This window comes from Electrona antarctica (assembly GCF_951216825.1).
Source record: "Electrona antarctica genome assembly, chromosome: 12".
NCBI classification, from domain to species: domain Eukaryota; kingdom Metazoa; phylum Chordata; class Actinopteri; order Myctophiformes; family Myctophidae; genus Electrona; species Electrona antarctica.
Genome location: NC_136793.1, coordinates 44026350 through 44049194, shown reverse-complemented (window position 1 = coordinate 44049194; position 22845 = coordinate 44026350). Strand labels below are relative to the sequence as shown.

Genomic DNA, 22845 nt, shown 5'->3' with positions numbered 1-22845 from the left:
ACGCCCAGAGCAAATTCACACTGCAGTAGGCTTGCTACACACACACCTTATTACTAACTATATTGTCTTAGCAAAAAACGTCAGCGAACATAAGCTTTTGCTAACGCTGCAGCAGGGCTAGGCGTTATTATGATTGCTTCTATTAGTATTATTTATTACCAGGTCCCTTGAGACCAACAACAGAGGTACCGACAGCACGAGACGAGAGCCACAAAAACCATTGAGCATGCGCAGTGCCCCGCCCCAATGCTCAATATAAAATACATGCTTTATTTTTATCTTTTGCATGTTGTCATCTGTTTCACCATTCTAAATCTAGATGCACTATTTACCAATCACTATTGGTGAATGGTAAATTTAGTTTACAAAAATGTTTAATCCCTGTAATAATAATAGTTTTCTGCAGTCTACACTATGCAATTTACAAGATATATTGAATACTTTATTAACAGTTTGCAAAAAGTGGTATGATTATACAATCAATGATGACACTTGCCCTGAGGGCTTGTTTCCATTGTGGTCCTATGTATTCAATTCAAGAAAAATTGTGAAGTGACTTTAAGCTGGGCTCAAAAGCCTTATGTGAGCCGAGCTTGCATTAATTTGTCCATTCAGTAATACACTCTATATGCATTTCATGCTGACAGGTTCTATGCCACTAAAAATATATATATATTATTACTTGTCTTAAAGGAAGACAGTACTGTAGAACATTATGGGGAATTTTACATTTTAATGTTAGTATTTGAACATGATTACAATGTAGTTGTACCTTTGATTTTAACACAACCCTCAATGCTTGCTACCCGTTATCACTGCTTGAATGAACACTTGAATAATACTTGGAATTTCTCAGGGCCCTGCCCTGCCTACAAGCAATGGTCAGTGTATTGTGCTGTATAAAAAGTAGCAATAACAATGCATATAAAATTAAAATGATATATAACTGATCTAGCTTATTACAACCCAATGAATCTAGAATCTAGGCAATAAATGTGCTAGTACCAAGATGAAGGCATGCAAACAATCTGGATTAGAGGCAAGCAAATCTTCAACACACCAATTATGTTCCTCTTCTCCTTTAAAGCAGTCAACAGGAGAGGTGGCACCTCATTGATAAAAGTTGGTAATGTGCAAATGTTGTGCTCATGACCAAATCCAAGCCACAGTTGTGAGCGATGCCAAAGGTTTTCTTGATGTCAAAATCAGATTCAACAGATTTTCCATTATATATTAAAAACGAATCTAATTCTAGACATGGCTGCTATAATAATTGTATAGTATAATAAATGTTTTGCACCATGTCCTTTGAAATTGTCATAAGATGGCTTCTAGGATCAAGTCAAAAAACACTTTCATAAACGAGGCCCCCAAAATGTTTTCATACCTACCACTGCCAGTTGAGCAATTATCAAAATGGCGATTGTTAAACAACAAGAAAACAAAAAACAAACATTGGCAACAAATACATTGCCACAATAATTAAGATATGCTACACATGTAAGTAATATGATAATGAATACACAAATTATACAATGTAAAACAGAGGTGTAGTTTCTTAGAGGAAGGTCACAGCTTGAATTATTTTCACATATATTTAAAATATTTCAACATTTCAGAAGAAAATATAGTATATCACCCATGTGCAGAGGTGAATGACATACAAATTTGGCACGTTGCCACGGTTGTGGTATTGCGTGTTATTGAAAGATATGTAGGTAAAATAAAATAAAACAAAAGATATTATATACTTAGCTTTTTAAATTATCATCCAGCCAGTGATTTCCATTAAAATATTCAACCATCTATGCTCCCCACCAGAAACCTTTGGGCCTACACACTTGATCAGAGTGTCTAAGTTTCCCAACATTCAACAAAGAAACATAAAGCTTCTAAATCAACCCTTGACCACCACTATTATACAACTTCTGTTGTTAGGGAAAAAAGTGTGGAATTTAAAAACTAATCCCACTGACCAGCACAATTTGTGCTCCCTATAACTTCCATGAATATTGAGCATAAAAGGTCAATGCAATAAGCTCCCTCACTCTCAAACCCAAATTAATTATTTTCTGTGACATGTCCGCATATTTTTGGTTCAGGAAATCTGCCCACTGGGACACTAAGGCAGAGATGCAGCTGGCCTCCTTTTCACAATAAATTGCACTGGGATTAGGTTGCCAGATTTCCAATAAGTCTACCAAAACATCAGCATGGAAGTTAGTAAATCCCAAACTCCCAGGCCATCTGACATCAAATTAGGTTTTGTTTGACAGGATCAGTAATATTCTCTCATGCAGGAAGGGTCTGTTAACTTTTGGACTGATAGTGACTGAATGTGAGTGAATGCAAAATATTCCATACAGTGCCAGAATGGGAAGCAGTGCAACCACATTTTGCAATGTGTCCAAAACCAAATCTAGACTTTGACAGAACTAAATGCAAACATGAAGAGAAATGTGGGAGAGGGAGAGAGACGACTTGACCACATGAGGTTGTTTGAACAACTTGTAGATAGGACAACTCTGACACCACACACAGGCACTCTGCTTAGTTGTTTTTTTTACTATTTAGTATGAACTGGTGGGCGTGGCAAGTCTCTTTCCAATGTAAACCCTATGAAAAACACAAATATACAAAATTAAATTTAACCAGTTATTAGTATTAAAATGATTATATTACAATGCATACAGATTATTCTAATTATATGCGGTGCCGGTGTGTATAAACTCTGACTCACCCAAGGCCAAGAGCAATAATGTGAGAGATGAGCAAGGAAGGAATGAAGACTTTGAGAAATTCTGCAGAGAAGACACCACCTTTCTTCATAACCCCGCTCTTTCTCATACTAAGAGATGATGAATGTCGGGGATGCTTAAAATGGAACTCCCTGAAAAAGAATTAATGGGTTAGTTAAACAATCGATTAAAGGAATGTAGGAGCTATTTATTTGTTATTAGTTTTGAATTGTTGTCTTACTAATAATAGATAACTTTTCTTGTGACCACCGCTCTTATGATCACACTGATGAAGGCTCGATAGCCAAAACATCTGTCATTCCATCGTGCAAAAATAAAAACGCAGCCTTGGTGCGTGTGACCCATTACCTTTATTTTTTACAATACATCATATTGTTTGATTATTCTAGATTTTAGCTGTATTTAGATTAGATGTGAAACTAGAATGTTCTTTTGCTAGTAATTTGTTTAGTGTAATCACTTTCTTGTTTAGCATATTTTGTTGTTAATTGGTTAACACATTGGGCACCTGAGCTTATGGATTTTTACCAAAGCAACAGTGGCAGCAGGAACCACAATTAAATTCGTTTTATAACTAAACCATTACACAAACATAAACTTTGCATTGACAACGGAATTGTTCTTTTGCCTGGAAAAGTGACCATTTGATTTGGTTTTATTTGATTTCTACAATTGGCCACTACAAGCAATATTTGTGTTCAGTGAATGGTGAGTGAGTGTAAAAGAATAACTGAAACAATTAACCAAATAATTGATTGATCGATCCAAAATAATAATACAAATGATAAAATTCTGAATAATCGGTTTAGTGATGTATGATGTAAATAGTGCCATTTACCACTTCAACCAAATGTGAGTAGTTATGTTTGTTCAATGTAGGCTACACAGTATAATACATTTTACTTACTTTGGAGGAATGTTTTCTGGTCTGCTGGACCAATCTGCCACCCAGTCTATCCCCTTCTCCATCAGGATATCTTCCTCAACCTCTTTATATGGTCCTTCATCCTCTGACTACAGATAAAGTGTAACAGAAATAATAATAATAATAATAATAATAATAATAATAATAATAATAATAATAATAATAATAACAACAACAACGACTTCTGTTGTGTTTTACCTGGCTTTCCTTTGCGCTTGACATCTCTACATCAAACATGATTTGACCCTCATCTTGATCTGGACTGGGTGGTCTGGGGGGACTGAGAGAGCCATTATAGAAAAAAGATCATATTAAAAACAACTAAACAATATAGACAGAAATGAATGCTCTGGTATTGGGAAGACAAAGACATTTTCTCTGCCCTTCATTTGTACTTTACTTGAGTATTTCCAATTTCCAATACTTTCCAGTACAAATATTGTACTTTTACTTCACTACATTTTTATGAAAACTTTAGTTACTAGTTACTGTGTAGATTTTGATTATTATAACAAAACATACATTAACCACTTCAACCCTATACATTGCGTCCATGTGTCGTTTGGCCATGTTTCAGCGATGCGACGCATTGTGAGCTTGTAGATCGGCTATTTTCAAAAGATTTTGATACATTTGAAAAGTTCAAACGGGACATTCTGCATAATGAGTACTTTCTACTTTTGGTACTTTAAGTACATTTTGATACCAATACTTTTGTAGTTTAACTCAAGTACATTTTGAATTCCGGACTTTTAACTCTTGTAACACAGTAGTTCTACTTTTACATGAGTAAAACAATTGAGTACTTTTTCCACCACTGATCCATACCTATTACAGGCAGAGCTGCTTCGGCTAGACTCAGCCTGTGCATCCAGCAGGATCTTCTCCATGTCTCCGTTGTGGATGGACGACGACGATGGCACGTGCTCCAATCCACCGACCAGGCTCTCATCGATCTCTTCTTCTGACACAACATGGTCCAGTATGGTCTGTGGAGTTTCACTCTCCCCTGTGTTGCCATTCAGCTGGTCGACTGCGGCGGTGGCTCCAGCAACAGAAGGGTTGGGCTGAACACCCCCCATCCCTGTGTTGTTGTTCCCGTTCATCTCCAGCTCCACCCAGGACCCTATAGTATGCACAAGCGGGGTGAATTCAGGGTTCATTTGTGCAAATCTTGGCAATACATATAACACCACAAAAGGGACCCCCCCCCCCCCCCCCCCCCATCAATAAAATCACTCAAGAGATTTAAAAAATAATAATACATACTGTATTATTGTTACGTTTTCATTCATTTTGCATTTGTAGACTAGCACTAGGCTAGCACTGCATTCAAGATTGCAGCATAGATCTCTTTGTGCCACTGCCCCAGAAATAGGTTGCACATTTCCTATTTCCAGATAGGGGTGGAGGGAGTGGAGTTATGCAATCCCCCTAGCAGCCAGCAGTCGCGGAGAGTCAGAGAGAATGTAAACCTTGTGCGATGATGTGAGACTACACATTTACTACTACACAACATACTATTGATACTAGTGATTCGGCTATACAGTATGATGACGATCCACAGTTACAAGTTAAATATAATATACACGTACGAGGTGGTCCATTCCCTTATGAGCTATATTGCATAACAGAAAATAAGCTGCGAGTCGCTGCGCTGTTCCTCGAGTAGAAGTAGAACATGATGTAAACAAACCTCTCGCTTCGTTGCGTTTTGGAATTGTTTTGGACAATTGATGGACAAAGAAATCTGTCCGAAACATTTCGAGTTATATAGACATAGATATTACTCGATGCCATCTTTCTAAACCTAATAATGACACACTGAACGTGTCAGTTTTACTTCCTTTCTTTCAAAAGGGGATCTTTGATACGGACATCAAAGAAGAGCACCCTGTCAGGAACTTTAAAAAAAACCCCGCTTCGATCGTTAGACCTTCATCAGGACAGACAACTACTTACTTTAAAAAATGAAATAAAAATAAATAGTCTTGCACAATTAGTCTTGTAGTGTGCATGCAAGTAGGCTACGTACACGAAAGACAATGTCCCACTTTGGGTTTTCTATGTTTTTGGCCATATGATATTCTACTGTTATTTACAAATAATACGTTACTTTTATAACATTTACTGAAAATGCATAACATTTTTCACAATAAAAATGCTTACTCACTAATCAATGACAGTAATGTAATTCCACGACTGGCAAATTAATATTTCTTTCATCTTTTGTCTGAAACTTGTTTATTATTATTATAGCTACAGCCCTCCCAACGCAGATTCGTATAGCTATGGTTGGTTGAAATTCAATCAATCAAATCTTTAGCGCAACTCCATTGGAGCATTTACGATGACGCATATTAACATCACGCTTCCGCCCCGCCCAGAAGAAAAGGAAATTCTATACGCGATGTAACTTTTCCAATATAAACATCATAATTGCAACTGGACCCAGGCAATGCGCGAACAATCACGAAAACATATTCAAACTACACTTTTTGATACCAAACGTGCGGATAAAAGTGTGCGGTAATACGTACCTTGAAGTCCAGTTTCCTCGTTATTGTTTCGTTCAGCAGCAGCGGTAGACATGTTGACTACCCAATTTTAACATTCATCAACATGACACGCAGACGAACTACACTGTGCGCAGGCGCAAAATCGACCCAAAGGTCCAGACAGAAGAGCGCGCCTCAAACTGACCCTGGATCAGCGATGGGAGGATGGATTGATGGCAGACTGTCTCTCCATCTCCCTATGCGTCATCAATTTCTCTCCCCCCTCCCTCCCATAATAAACCTGTAAAATAAAAGGAGTGATGGTTCATTGGAGTAATTTTTTTTATCGTTTTGCTTTATTTTGGAGGAGGCTCAGGAGTCAGGAGGGTTACTTAAGGTATTTTTCATACCGATATTTTGACGTCTTTGGGTGTTCTTGTTCAGTGTTTTTCATTTTAATTCTCCTATTTATTTTTTTAGATCTATAGTATTCTACAAAACTATATCTGCTTTCCTGTCAATGTGCGTTACCTCAATATATCACAAAGAAATGGCTATATTTCAAAGTGGAAGAATAGTAGTGGGCAGGGCAAGTGAATGTTAAATGTGTCTAGGGATCTTTCTTATAACAGTGTATTTGACTCTCAGCATTATTGGTCATCCCTGCAGGGATTGTAAAATTAACTAACTGCTTTACAGATTATATAAATGCCAACTACCTAATTAACCTTTTAGGGTTTGTAATTCAATGTCCTGCAAAATTATAAAAAAAAGTATAACACTCAATACATTTTCTTAACACAAATAATGACTCAGGTTTTCTTTTTATTCAGAATCCATGTTTGAAATTCTGTATTACTTTTGATCTAAATTGTACTTTATTCCATTTGACAAAGACAAACAGAGCTATACAGTGAACCTTTTGTATTGATTTCTTTTTGCAACAGATCACCAAAAATCTCCTACAATCTTTATTCAAGAGCCCCTTGAAAGAAATAAAAACATACAAATTAATGAAATTCACAAAAATAAAAGTGCATTTTGTTTCGACTCTCGATACATTATATGTATGCAGTGCTGCCGTCTTGGAAAAACCTCATAACTCCAATTTTGGTGTTCTTTTTTCTTTATTTGAATTGAAGGTTTACATGGTCCTTTATAGGTAGAGCGTTTCATGACCCCAGGGCATGAATCCCATTCACAACCCATTGAAAATGTTTTCAGAAACGCAAGTTTGACTATCTGAAAATAAGGCTGTTTTTCCTGAATTCCTAAAAAGTTGATGTGTTGAAGAGACAAGGTTTTAATTGGACAGCAGCGGTTAAATTCCCCTGAGCAGTCTCCTGTCTGGCATGCCAGTAAATACAAGAAACATACTTGATTATCTGTTTTGTTTTTTCCTCAAATGCTATGACAAAGGCAATAGGGTTCTATTGAATTACATTTTTTGTGGTCTTGCACCATAGCCTTGCACAATATCTATGAAGATGTTTGGGGAGTGGCAGAAAGTATGATGTAGAGAACATCCCTATTTAGCTGTGATAACCATTTTATCTGTTAGTTGGGTGAAACGTGCAGATTGGGATGTACAGTATGTAGTTTGAAACATGTACAGTTTTTTGATAGAGTATATCTGAATATTCCTGTAAAAGCAGTCCTTTTTGGGTCAACTCAACTGTAGAACCCTTTGAACAGTAAAATGACTTGATTTAAATTGGCATTTCAGATGAGAAAGAAAGACATTTAATCAGTGAATAACAATAGATTGAACTAAGCTGATAACCGACCTCAATAAAATGAACACCTATCAATTGGTGGCTGATCATTAGACAAAACACTTCTGAATGGCAGGTTGAATCATTCTGATGCAACGTATGTGATGTGACAATGGAATGGGATAAGGGTATGACGTTAGGCATATTTATGAGCAAATGACATGAGACTAATAACTTTACTGACCCTCATGTATTCACATCCTTGAGCGAAGAAAAAAGCAATCATTCTGCAGAACAAAAAAAAAGGGTTTGCAAAGTGTCTGTCTCATGACACGCACATTACCCAGAGCCCTGAGGAAGTGACACTCACAACATTAGCGTAAAACCACATATAGCAGCCATAAGTACTGGTGGTTAATGGTGTCATTGCTAGTGAGTGGGAATCAATTCTCTAGAGGAGTGAAACATGTTAACCCAATATAAATATGATCCAGTGGGAAAAAAACAAAACAACTTTCATGCCGATTCAATGGCTATTTTGTCATCCAAGTGTTCTACAAAAAGAAAATACTTGTGCTATAATCTACCCGCTCGCTCCAGAAAACTGGCAGCATGTGAATGAACCACAGGGTGATTTAGAAACAGCAGTATTGCTGTGTTTTATGACAAATTTATATACTTCGTATAACCATGTCACTAGCCACAAATAACTGATTCTGAGTGACATGATCATACAGCAGAAAAAAAATTAGGCTTTACTCTACCCTCTGCTGTGAGCTAGCCTAGGACCAATGATCGTTTCAACATAATTGTCCGCAAGTGATGTGCTTCACAAGTTCCTTTTGACCAACTCACATAAGAACGAGCCCAGCATGATTTGAGAGTAACAATAATCAGTAACTTCTCTCTAGTCAAATAACTTGACTAGCTTTAGACTGAGCTAGATTTAACTGTTAGACAAGATAACAATGCCATTCCCATTTAGACCCAAAAGGGCCTATTTTCGATTACGTCCTTTCACAACGAGCAAATGACTCACAAACAACCATGGCACACAAAAGGGAACTTCAAAGGATCCAAACTAAGATCCAACCAACTCAGAAGCATCCAAATCAGTTCCAGACTAGCTCCAGTAAGCCAAATTAAAATGGTATAGTGCTTATGAAGAGGTACAGACACCTGAAAATACTTTTCTTTGGACAGCCAACGATCAAAACAACCAGACTCCCTTGATTTCACACAAATGTTCTCTAGCTTTCCTCCAACCACGCAGCGGAATGGACAAACTGCTTCCAAAGACGTGACACAAACGATTACCAACTAAGGCAACGTGCTCACCTTCTACAGATCAGTCCAAGACGTACAGTTAAAGAAACTACAGTGATCAGACTGTAATCCTATTGCCTTAATTCATACAAAAATAAACCAGCTATAGTGATTCTTTTTTTCTTTTAACAGTTACAATACAAAACATCATAAAAAAGAAATCATAAAAAGAAAAAAAAATTAAGAAAGAAATCCATATGGTATCGCGATCAATAAGCATTCACCACTACAAGATTGGTGCAGAAGTGCCAGACGAATGGGGAATAGGCCACACCACCCTACTATGACTTTCGATAGGTAGTGACCCCACCTGTATAGTCGGGGGAGATTACAAAAACATGGAATAAATGTATTCGCCAATGTGTTTAAACTTTAAAAGGTGTCCGTCTAGTAACACATTTCACAAAAGGCTGAAATTCAACACACCTAAGGGAACACACGACAGCGGTTTAAAGTTGGGGTACCTGCAAGGCTACAACCTCATGCAGGGAAAATGCTTAATTCTGCCTTAAGTAGCATGTGAGGGAACAAGTAGCATGTGAGGGGTCAAACTAGTGTTTTTTTCATGATTCGGCATCCTTTTGCACCAAAACCAGTCCTTGGTGGATATACATTTCTGGGTGCATGTTAAAGAGTAACTTCATTAGTTTATTTAAATTTCTCAAATACAGCAACACTGCTTCACATTGTTAAATGCCTCAGGAGGTAGGGGGGAGCACAGGGACGGGGAGTTCCTGCCAAGACACCCGGTACACTTGTGTACTGCCCTCCACCCACCCATAAGGGTCAATGTCTCTCCACTGAGTAGCCCATCTTCTCCAGATACCTGATGTCTTTATGCCAAAGAGTGGTTTTGGTGCAAAATAAATAGGAATTTAGAAAGAAAAACAGATGGTTTGACCCCTCGCATGCAACTTAAGGCATAATTAAACCTTTGTGAAAATAGTTACTATTAGACTTTATAAACACATTGGCATGGAATTTATTACAGGTTTGGCCATTTGTGTGATAGTATTCCATGACTTTTTAGTATTGTAGCATGGGTGAATGTCTTGAGTGTCTCAGGATTAAAAAAGGTCAAGGACAGCAGCCTGTCAATCTCAAAGGACTGAGCTCGAGTGCTTTCAATCACTTTGAATGAAGTTTCTTTTGCAGGACACCATGCTTACAAGAAATAGCCTACCCTCACACTGTATTAAAATCTAGATATGACATTTGCCAGACGCTAGTCTGTCCATGTCAGGGGTATCATTGTACTGTACATTAGGGAATAGGGAGAGGCAAGTGAAATTGGCAACTTGACACAATTTGGGGCAAATATGGAGTGCTAACAGCGTGCATTTGCAGTGTTCTAGGCCTACACAAAACAATTGTGACGGAAAGATGAGAAAAGCAAAACTATCCAAAACAAAAGACACTTGATAGCTACAGAGAAAAAAAATACTTGGTAATTATGACATACAAAATCATGTCATGATGGCACAAAATAACATTGCAGTAATGGTGACAGAGCCAAATAAGTTTACTCAAGAAACATTTCCCTTTGGTTTGGGATGTAGTGAACAAGAGTTAAAATATGGTAGCAGGGGTATGGATGGAGTGCTCCTAGTAGAGGAATCCCATTAAGGCTGAATCCCCAGGTCCAGACAAATGACTATGGATTCTGTTTGCACCAATTTGGGTCACACTTTCAAATGCACCAGTGTTGGCCTGCTCTGGCATATTGCATGATAGCAAATGAGTTCATCATTGACATATACCCATACCCATCATATACAATTCAAGAAAAGAAAAGAAAAAGAAAAATCTGATTCTGCAGTCAAGATGTGGGGACTCAGCCTCAAACAGCCATCAAAACAGATAATGTCCTTGAGAGGGGTGGGGATGGGTGGTGGTTCAGAGCAGTGGGGCTTAAGCAGAAACTGGGATCTGACTGGTTCAGCAAATGCTAGTTCAGTTTGTCCTGGAATATATACAAGTTGTTGGTGGTGGCCACAGCAATGATGTTGTCCAGAGGGTGCCAGGCGGTGTGGAGGATCTTCTTGTTAAAGTCCAGGCTGTCCACACTGATTTCATCCTTCTTGCGCTTCCCTCCTGTGCACACTTTGCGAGGTTTCAGGACAGACCGTGGCTTGCTGTTCTCTCGCGATGCCTCCAGGGTCATGTCCTGCCGGTAGCCTCGGTCGAACATCCTGAAGAAGTTGTTGTAGGAGCCGGTCATCACCACGCTGCAAGGGAATGAAATCAGGGAGAATAAAGGCCTATTCATAGTCCAGTTTTCGGTGAAGATGTGACCACCGAAAACTATACATGACGTCACGCAAGGTTGGTCACTGCTCACACAATACATCTCTCAGCACATCTCTCTAGTAGTGGGGCAGGAATAGCATCAGTCTTAAGACTCTTAACAACCAATTCAATATATTCAATTACTTAATTGAATATATAAAAGTGAATGATAATTGATAACTGGTATATGTATATCAATATTTTAATGTACAACTAGAACCATATTCTGCGGCCAATTAGCCACAGAGTAGGTTATCCTTGTGTAAACTGGAATCATATTATGTGGTCAGTAAGCCACATAGTATGAAGCCTAGAAACATTTTGTTTTGTTGTACATTTGTTACTCTCCAATGAGTAGGCAAAGTCTAAGCTCTGTGGACCAAAATAAAATGTACTTACTACTTACCAAGTCCTGTCCCGTCATATGACAAATAACAATAATAGACGATCTACAAACTCACAACAAGTCCTATTGTGAGCTTGTAGATCTACTGTTACTAGTTTGGGGGGAAATGTGCATATAATGACATGCCCAAAATAAGGATTGTAAAAAAGAAAAATGATTTCACTCCATTATGAACGCATATGCTCTTCTACTAGGACAGCCATATGCTCAGCATGGAGCCGATATAGACAGTGCTTCCGAAGGCCTGTAGCTGCTGGTTTTAAAGAGTGTTTAAATAGAACCACCAAGAAAATGTATGTCATGCATATTATGTGCCTTGGATATTGCCAGAGGAACTTCGGAAGATGAACAAAATAGAGAACAAAATATAGAGAACAAAATGAAGAAAAAAAGATAGTCAAAGCAAAAGCAAAGTTCTTTGTTTACCCAGGGTGAATGGACTAAGCTCGACGAACTTGTTTACAGCCAGACCCTGCTCATAGAACATTTCATGGTAGGGGTTCAATGCCTTGCTCAAGGGCACTTCAGTGGTGGTAATTTTAACGTGCCGGTCCGGGGATACGAACTGGCGACCTTCCGATAACAAGACCGCTCCGCAAACCATTCGGCCACCGCTGCCCCAGTCACAAGTCACAACTGCACATTTGGTTACTATTTCATAACAATCACAACTTTAATCTCTGGTTTTACACCAAACACAAGAAAATATGGTTCTCACCTGTCATTACCGTTCCAACAGCACTCAAACTTGTCAAAGATGCAGTCGTTTTCATAGAGTGAGCACAACTTACTCCTGAGATATTCATGCACCTGTTAGAAGAAAGCAATTGAGGGATAGTCGAAATTCATACTATGATGAAAATGTCAAAGTAAGGATGTACACAATGAATTGATGAACATTCATTATTGATCCACATTCATGTCAGGAAAGCTTAAGGACAGAAAATGTATCTTGGCTCACCAAATGTCAGAAATAAAAGTGTATTCATTTAAATTGTCCACCAGATGGAGCAGTATAGTGAGCGGACATCCAGGGTACAATTCAAACCTAAACAATTAAGCACCAACTGCAGTTTCTCTTAATTTATCTGTACTAGACCGGGGGCACCTGCCTACTCGGGAACGATGCAAGTTGGAAATGCATGCCCCACCCAGCTATGCAATGTTTTATTCATGGCAGTGATGACTTTGGACTTGATAAAACACAGAATCAGAATCACAGTGGACCAACACTAGCAGATGACATGGTATCCTAAATAATCACTGACAGGGACAACTTCACACACAGCCATCTAGGAGGAGATTTCATTTTAGAGCACTTTGAGCTTCTGTATGTTGACAAGCTTTATGGAGACGCTAATTTCCTTTTCCAGCTGGACACCGTGCCAACTACGAGTAATTGGTGTACGGGCCATGGTATTACTGTCCTTAACTGACCAACTGGCCTGACAGGAACCCCGCAGAGAATCTGTTGCATTAACAAGAGGATGCATTTAGGGCTTCCATAACATCTCAACAGTGATGAAGAGGATGCATTTAGGGCTTCCATAACATCTCAACAGTGATGAAGAGGATGCATTTAGGGCTTCCATAACATCTCAACAGTGAACATTATCAAGAGGATGCATTTAGGGCTTCCATAACATCTCAACAGGCTGATCACCTCCATGCCACGTCCCATTAACCCCCGAACGCCCAGGGTTATTTAATCCATTAAATCAGAGCTCAGCGATTTATAGCAGCGGAGCACATTTAGCGACGGACCGGATGCTATCCCGGATGAAGCTGAAGTAGCTTGATGTAGCCAAAACAACCATGACAACAACGGGATGTATGATTCATTCTAACGCGCTTAGCGACGGGACCGCGATGGGCCGTCTAACACATAATCATTACTTAGAATTGTACGGAATGGTTTAGATCAAGAGTTATTCACGTTTTAAGATTTTCGATCTCATCCGCTAAAATGGGGAACATTTTCGATGACGTCCCACCGGAAAACATCGAATGTTGCGCAACAGACGCTCCCAGCCTGTGGAGCGATGCGATCTCCGTCCTGAGCACTGGGCGTTACTAATAGAGGGTATGCGCATGCTTAAAGTGAATGGCACATCGAGTGGCAAATCGAGTGGCAAAGCAACAGGCAAAGTGAGTTTAACATTGTTTAACGTTGTTTAATGCAATCAGATTCTGTTCTGTGTGGATGTATGGGCTGTCAAGGCCAGGAAAGTAGTATTTTGCCACTCAGTAGGCGTTCCTGCATAACTTCCTGGTTTGATGATGTCACGCACATACCCTCTATTGATTGAACGGAGAACTCAGTCCTTGCCGCTCAGGGTTAATTAACTTGTTTGTTCAAAAGTAGCCCAGACCAAGTATTACGTGTGTAAATTAACATACTTTTCAGATTGTCGACATTACTGCATAATAAAACTTTTTTTGTGGTCTCATGGAATATTCTGATATTTTGAGATAGGGATTTTAGATTTTCATGTGCTGTATGCCATAATCATCTAAAAAAAGTTTTAAATATTTCACTTTATGTGCAATGAATCTAGAATATATGAAGGTTTCCCCTTGAAAATGAACTTTTCCATGATAGAAATGTTTTTGAGAAGCCATTGCTTTCAAAATAAGCAAGGCGAAATGGTCTAAGCCTCCAAACGACTAGATTTACTGTGCCTACATGAAATGAACCTGAAGGACTATCAATTCAACATTTGTTAACATTAATGATCATGGATAAAAGTAATTATTTCAAGAACAATGAATTTCAGCTTGCAGTACCAAAAATCATATCAATTATGCAGCATACACAGACCTGATACGTCTCTACTGGCCGAGTCTCCATGTTGAGATCCCAGATTTTGACAGACAAGTAGTCACGGGTCATCATGTAACGTCCACTGTGGCTGAACTTCACATCCGAGATGGAGGAGATAATTTCAGAGAAGAACGAGCGGTTGTTTGGATCCTCTGGCTCCTCGAACACTGATACAAAAATGGGGATGGTCGTCAGTTTAGCACACCATGGTCAGTCTGAAAATAATTGTCTGGAATTGTTCAGTAATCATTTAATCTGAGATGAACAATGTCTGAATGGGGAAAAAAGGCAGTACTCGAACAAAAGGAAGAGGTACTAATGGGTAGTAAGCCCATAAATGGATACATCCCCAGAGGTCAGTCCTTACTGGCAGTCCTTATTAGCTAGCCTTGCCACAGTTATCCAATTAACATTGTATTCAGAATCTAGAACAGTTAAAGGAGCCGTTAGAAGATTTAAAGAGACATTAGCTATTTCAATGTGGCCGCTGTGTGCCCATTAAAAAAACACTTTGTAACAGAAGGAAAGCTGCATCTGCGTTAATTTTGGCAGTGTCTATTCCTGTAATATCCCCCCCCCTCCGCCCGACTTCAACATTGGTTCTGTCACAGCTTTCAACATCTCACCTGTGGGCATGGTAGACATGGAAAATGTCGCTTACTTTTGGAGTGCTGATCACAGAGTGCTGATGCCCTCATGTCACACAATCGGATTGTTCCTTTACTGCTGCTGTAGACGAAAGTGTTGCACTGGTTGGGGTGGAATTCCGCTGCTGTGATCACTTCAGTCAACTCCTCCATGTTTGCTGGCTTTATGTCAACAATGTCTGAAAAAAGGTTTGCAGGTCAAGGGACTACACTAGTTCCCAGGGAACCATAGAAATTAACAAATTAAATACAAGTGGAACCTAGGTAGTTGCTTTCACACCATGCCCCCAACCCCATAATAAAACATCAAATTGGTGTTCAAAAATGGTAGATGTACAAGCTTGCAGCATGCACAAAGTGACGGGATGTGAGCTTGTGCATCTGCCATTTTTTGAATAGCCAACGCAAAAATCGAAAATGCTTTCCCGGTTTTCCCCATTGAATCAGAAGTCTTTACAAGACTTACTAAAGCTGCGATCAGTGATCTCCAAGTGCCAGAGGTTTATACGCAGGTCATCTGCAGACAGATAGGTCTCACAATCACTATTGACAGAGATTGAGTTGATATGGTAGGTGTGAGCATTAGCAAACACCCGCCTGGGACTGGCCTCCACCATCAAGTCCATGGGCCGAAACACCGGTACCTGAAGCCAAAAGGGAGATGTGCAACAATTAATCCTCAGGTTTTGGAAGGAGTCTTACGCACAAGCTTCAAATGCTTTTAATTAAATTAAAAGACCTCACATACAGTGCAAGACAAAGACTAGACAGTACTAATTCACATTGTCAGAATCAACTTTGTTTAACGTTATGTTCAATGTATAACATTAAGAACGCTGTTTTTTCTTTTCAAATAGCAAAATCAAAAATTAATTAATTAATTTTTATTTAAAGAAATGAATAATGCAGAACTTGGTTTTGTAGTGTTATACATTAGCAGAATCTGTTTTGTTTGCATTCATTTATGTGCTAAAGGAGACTGTGGACTAAGTCAACACTCAACAGGGATGAGATTTTGGAATGTCAAATTTCTAATCAATGGACAGACTATCAAAGATATCTCACCAATATTTGGAGTTACATCATGACAAGATAACTATACACAGCCCAAACCTCTACCAAAGTGATTTGAACATTTTTAAAACTATGCACATCAAGGGCTTTGATGAAAATTCCAAACATGATCAGTCACATCTCTTGCTGCCAGCCTACACACCCGTAGTGTTGTGACAGTATGGGGATCTCTGTAACGTCCATCTTCTTCCTTCAAGTTGTAGCCCTCTGGTCTCTTGTCTCGCTCACTAATTTTCCACAGCTTTATAGTTTTGTCTGCAAACATGGAGACATAAATCACCAGGGTTCAGTGACAGGTGAAATTCATTTACTTATTATAATAAACGTTATTTATAAAGCACCTATCAACCCAAAGTTACTAAGTGCTTCACATAAAACTGAATAAAAACAAAAACATGATGACGCGCATAAAATATTAAGTGCAGTGAATAAAAACATCAAGTTAAATACAAAATTGATTCATGGAAAGGACTTTCAATAAATTTAAGTTTTAAGAAGCAACACTGATTTAGGGTATGGGCACATCTAAGATTCCATGCGCACATGTGCAGCCAAAGGAAGCTGACTCCCGGGGTCTCTTCCGGCTTTTTAGACAGCTGGTGGATGGAAATGAAGGTCCACCCACGCGGCAGATTGCCGCATCGGCCAGATTCCCGAAAAAGCTTCATTTTCATCCACCAGCTGTCTAAAAAGCCGGAAATTACGTAAAAGACAGCTTCTTCTGTCCGCGCATGGAAGTTCAAGTGTGCCCAGGCTGTTACCCAGTCTGAGGTGGTCTTTAGACGAGAATGGTGTTCATAGAAAACGGCTAAATAAAGTATCGTTTGCTGGTGTCCCTTTAGACGAGAACAGTGTTTTCAGGAGGTAAAAACGCAACAAAGTGAAACCACCTCCCAGAGTGGAAATCTTTGAATACGCCGTTTTATCCCTTCTCCGTGTAAACAGGGAAAACGGTGAATCCGCAAAACTTATGACATCATGGATCACGTTGGCTCACAGCGCATATGTTTATTACATTGATGCAGAGCCATATGAGATATAATGGAGTTCCTGAACAAGCCTCCCTCCTCGCCTACAAAGTGCTGCTCATCAGCAGATGGTGAATGTAAAACCATGATGTAAATAAAATGCCTTAATTGTGATAGGCGGCAGCAGCGTTTATGTAGCCTAAGGTATTATAAAATATATAACCATCCTGTGGCACGCTCTACCTGCATGCTCTGGGCTGCCTGTCAGCCTGTCTGTCTGTCTGTCACCTCGATGCGTATTGCGTTAGTAGAAGGCAGGCAGCGAGCGACGGCCACAACCACGTTGTGTTCTGGAAGCAAAACCCTGATAGGGTTGCGTGAAGGGGGGCTACATGGTTTTTCTTCTTGTACGTGGGTGACTGGTCTATTTGGCAGCCTGTTACCGCCACCTAGCGACATTATAGCGTTTTCATAAAGTGTGCGTTCTCGTGTAAAGGGTCAATAAAAAATTAGAACGCAACAGGACTTTACCGTTTTATCTGGAGATGGTCGCCATCTAAATGCGGCCCGAGTGCCTCAGCCAGGTCGTAACATGGTCAATTTATTCATTGTGGTATGTAAATTATATGTTACCCCCCTCTGTGTACACTTATAGCAGCCAGTGGTCCTCAGGGCTTCTCACAGTGGGATGCAGAAACTGACAAAATATTTTAAACTATAAATTAAAATTGATTTTATTTTTTAGACCTTTTTCATCATTTAGATTTTATTTTAGCCAAATTACTGATCGACACACACATACCTGCCAATTTGAATTAAGTATTAACAATGGCGATTTGTGGGCCGGTCACATAAGGTTTGGCCTTGTCTTGTCTTCCATTTTGGCTATTTTCTGTGTTTCCTTAATCTTAGAAGAGTCGTTTAAGCAGAATATGTAATTAAATCATTGCAGCGTCATAGCATTAGTTTGTACTGTCGGTCATAATGCCGCTGTATTTACAAGTATTAGTACCGAGTTGGTCCAGTTATAAAAAAGGTTGAGAACCCCAGGTCTATAATGTACACATATATTGTAGTAACTTCATATGTCATTATAAATATATATATTTATTTCCTATATTGTTCCTTCAGTGTAATACACCAACCTCAGAGTCAAATTTCTACTTTGTCCAAAGTAGACATACTTGGCAATACAAACATACTTGGCAATAAAAACAATACCGATAAAGTCTTCACTCAGCAGCTGTACAGAATGCTGGCAGACAGGTTTTAGAGAAGCTAAGACTAAATGTGCACTGGTGAAGCATACGTTCAAATCAAAGAATAAAAAACACCTGCATGCTGTCCTCACTTGCTCAATTTATTTTCCCGCCTCTACCTTAACAGTCAGGATTTTACAGTGTTATGACACTCTTACTCGTTACTAACCATTGGTGGACAAGAGGAACTGTGCTGCATTCTTCTGAGGCAACCACCGGATCTTGTTGATTTTCTCCTCAATCTCAAGGCTTTTCAGGTAGTCGAACTCAGGCTCGTGACTCTGGAAGGTGCTGTAAACATTGTACTCTCCACGGCACTGTGGCTGATTTTTACTCTAAACAATGACACACAACACCACAGTGAGTTCCCAAGTCATATCGGAGACTGCCCATAAGGCTGACATCCCATTACTCGAACTATGTGGCTTTGCGTGCGGTTGGTAGCAATGCGAGTTGCCGGACTAATGACATGAAACCGTCACATCACAGAACTACAACGAGACGTCAATTCATCATTGACTTTAATTTATATCAAATGATGGTAAAAGTACAAAATCATGATAAATGCTCATTTATTTATCCCAAGCCAAGACATCTTGAAATTGCTTAATATGTACAGCAGCCAGAAACACAACTTTCCATTTCATATGGAACAAAGATACGTGTTGGCATTTTGGTTGAAGTTATAAAAAATAATTTAATGATGGGTTACAACACTGAACCGGTTATTTGATGACTAAGATGTATTCATTCAATGTGTCACACCTACAATAAACTCACACAATAACCCATGTAATTTAATTTCTTTATTAGATTAACATTTTCAATTGTTTTAAAAAATAGAAGAGAAGATTTTGCACTTTCTACAAAAATGGCAGTCAAAACATTGGTAATTGATGGTTTAGATTAGAACTCTCAGAAATCGGGATCGGACCCACAAATCTGGGATCGGTAGGGCTCTACATATCAAAAATGTGCTATTGTCTACATGAAGACAAAGCTTCAGGAGGCCACAGATTCACATCAACCCTAATGAGTCACAGCAACTTACCTCTGGCTCCTGCTGAAAGATGACAACTCGGCCTCCTTTGTCCCCAGTGGCTAGTAGCTCTCCAGAGTGGTTGAATTCAACAGTAGATATGATGTCAGCTGTCAGAAAGACATTGAAATTGAATTACTGACGATTATTCAAACCACTCCCCATTTGCCATATGTGCCGACAAATTCTACAGCAAATGCTAATGCTCTCTAGTTCTAAATGGGACCAGTGTAATTACAGGCTAATCTATAGGCTTTTGTTTCCTGCCATTTCACATGTATTTTTAGACAAATCATTCAACCACCTATATAAGCCCAACAGAGACATTTCTTTCTGTGCCCACAGTCATATTTTCAAAAGATCTTTCCCCCAGTTTGCAGTCATTGATTTTGACAGTTGGGACAAAGAGCCCAGCTACCAGAGATGGCAATGGAACCCATTGACTGTTTACTGGAATTTGTGGATGTCAACGCAGAGCATCTTATAAAGTGATATTTTCAGCAAATTCCAAATAGCAACAGTTTCACAATTTTGCCCAATTATCCGATATAATCTTCTAGCATGATAATATGATATATTATAATCATGTGCAATGTGAAAAGTATTGTTTACATTAAAAATTGGCCCTTAGTATGAGAAAAAATGACTTGCCATCTGCAGCTACTGAATCAAGACGAGTATCATCAATCCCACAATATAACAATCAATCCTTTATCACAGCCTGGCACAAATCTCAGCTGTATCCTTAAAATAGACAATCACACAAGTTGCTCTGCTTCCACACAAATGGCCCCAGGCCTGTACAACTTGACTCCATGCACTTGCATACGAGACAATGGGAGTGAAAGAGTGGAGAATGAAGGAATGTTTTTTTAAGGCAACAAGGAAAACTTGCACAAGCCTAGTGTCAAGTCTTGCGATTAAGCCTCCATATTGCTTTGTGTATTGACACAATAAGGACAGGCTAACAGTTACCCTTGTTCTCAGGCACAATTTACTGTAAACAACCATGCAGTGTACGTCACAAATAAGAATCCATCACATACTAAAACAGATGCATTTCAGAATTGTGTGCATCACTATAATACTCACTGGATAAATGGATACAGGGAACTACCAACCCCTCATTAGCAGACATTCTGTACATTTTCCCCTTTGTATAGGGAAAATATTTTTCATTAAACTTGATCATGCACCATCAAAAATGTTACCAAGGGTATACATTTATTTTTGCGTAAATATGCCTCAAATTAAAGACCACAGATCAAAGCAGTGCATCGAGAACTGCAAGGCAGGTTGATTCTCATCTCAGCCACTAGTTGAAACCTGGAATCACACTTACCCCAATTGTCACTGTCAATACAGGACACAGATACTATGTTACACACAATGTTACAAGCAACGTGATTTGAAATATCCAAAGGGTTAGCTTAACAACTGTCTTGTTTCGGGAAATGATAAGATGCCCTTTGTCTGCAACAAGTCCAAACCACCACATTGATTGCTTTGAAGACTGAACCCTCCTCCCTTCATAATGAGACAACATTACAATGTTGATGCGAGTCTAAAATACCTTCGCTTTACAAGTACAGAAGCGCAAAACGCCATGTAGTTTTTATTTATTTACTGAAAGCAATATTATTACCTTCAGGCAAGCTAAGCCAGAAGGCGATTCGAACAAGGCAGGTGCTCCTGTGAGCTATTATTAACCATCGATCACATGGACCTACCTTCGGCAACATCGTCATCGATAGCTCCTTTAACTTGAGAGAAGCACCATTGCACATCATTGCTCCCACCACCAGCTCCTGTACGAAAGCACAAAACAAAATCACAAATTACACACACCAACATGATCTGACAACTTTGCACGCGTTAGCTTGCGGCTAACTCGCTTCAGTCATCATTGATGAGGGTGGAAGGAAGGCCACACATTTACCCATTTTACCTCATTTAAGTGTTCGTTGATATAGTGATTACCCGCATCTACAAATTTGTTTTGCATGTGTAACAACTTGAGTTCTGGGGGAGATGTAGACAGACATCCATCACACCGCAGCATCTTGCAACTAGAAGTATGGCTGGCTAACTAGCGTTAGCATCGGTAGCATACAATAAATAATATCACCTGTATGCTCAGCAGGGAACCTGGTAGTTATCCAGAATAATACAACTTTATTTCAGACATCTTAAATAAGGTTTGCTTCAACAATATCCGTTTATTTATTTTTACCTGCCATGGTGAGCGAAGGAAGGGGGTGTTTGTTGCGGGTTGTTTGGGGCCCTGTTGTTCAGGATGGCTGGGGTGGTTCTGTAGTGTAGTGTTCTGACTGACCGGAGACCAGTGGAGGAAGCTAGGCGGCTAGCTAAGAGGAGGCGTTAGCAGCAGCGAACCTGTAACCGGAACACCTTGCGAGGGCTCCTCTTGCACTACGATCCACGAGGATGATTTAAACAGCTCCAAAACAGTTTACAAACAAAGAGAAAAGTCAACGGCGAATCTTTCCGTGTAGCTTTATTTGTCAGACTTTGAACTGCACTTTGAGGTTTCTTCTTCCCTTCGCCCGTCTCTCCCTGCCTGGCTGCCTGCCTCTCCCCTGCCTGCATACACTTTCAAAATGGCGCAACGCGGGAGGCGTTCAGCGACCGGCGATGATCGTAGCCTCATCTCAGCCAATAGAGAGAGCCTCTCCGGCCGGGTACGACGATGTCGCGTGCCAAAAAAACAGATCTACAAGAAATCAACGTCCCGTGCCGCGACAAGTCGACGAGTTGTAGATCTGATGATTTTTGGCACGCGACAATCTCGCGCGATTAATTAATTAATGGTGTTCACTTTTAAATGGTTGTAAGGAACATGTATTTGTGGGATGAGCATTGAGCATTGATACACAAGGGCCGCAGAGCCTCTGGGTTTGCACATCATGAAAAATGTGCAAAACCATATCTAGACTCGATTGATGTCTCGCCTGTCAGTATTAGAAAGAACACAGTGGGGTTTATGATCAGAGAAAATAGGCTGAGAAATGGCCTGCCAAGTTGCCAACAGTCTTGACAATAATTTATTATCAATCACAATAGCAGTAGTCAGCAATAGTCATCGTAGCTTAGTTTTC

The 22845-nt window shown here is 39.5% G+C and overlaps 2 protein-coding genes across 3 annotated transcripts; both read right to left on the bottom strand.

Moving 5' to 3' along the window:
• Positions 1 to 713: 713 nt before the first annotated feature.
• On the bottom strand, positions 714 to 6341 carry bnip3la (BCL2 interacting protein 3 like a). Of its 2 annotated transcripts, none has more exons than XM_079516679.1 (6): positions 6225 to 6341; positions 4513 to 4810; positions 3883 to 3964; positions 3667 to 3773; positions 2741 to 2890; positions 714 to 2616 (listed from the first exon to the last, which is right to left on the bottom strand). In XM_079516679.1, exons 1-6 carry the CDS (start codon positions 6274 to 6276, stop codon positions 2571 to 2573), a joined length of 735 nt encoding a protein of 244 aa, XP_079372805.1. In that variant the 5' UTR covers positions 6277 to 6341; the 3' UTR covers positions 714 to 2570. The 2 variants fall into 2 exon arrangements, with proteins under 2 accessions (XP_079372805.1, XP_079372806.1); XM_079516680.1 differs by lacking the exon at positions 6225 to 6341 and adding an exon at positions 5858 to 5945.
• Positions 6342 to 6994: 653 nt separating this feature from the next.
• On the bottom strand, positions 6995 to 22445 carry LOC306933151 (serine/threonine-protein phosphatase 2A 55 kDa regulatory subunit B alpha isoform). Its single transcript, XM_079515215.1, has 10 exons — positions 21963 to 22445; positions 21460 to 21537; positions 19742 to 19839; positions 18860 to 19025; positions 16606 to 16718; positions 15856 to 16033; positions 15404 to 15568; positions 14740 to 14909; positions 12637 to 12728; positions 6995 to 11451 (listed from the first exon to the last, which is right to left on the bottom strand). The coding sequence occupies exons 1-10, from the start codon at positions 21967 to 21969 to the stop codon at positions 11172 to 11174; spliced, it is 1347 nt and encodes a 448-aa protein (XP_079371341.1). The 5' UTR covers positions 21970 to 22445; the 3' UTR covers positions 6995 to 11171.
• Between the last annotated feature and the right edge of the window lie 400 nt (positions 22446 to 22845).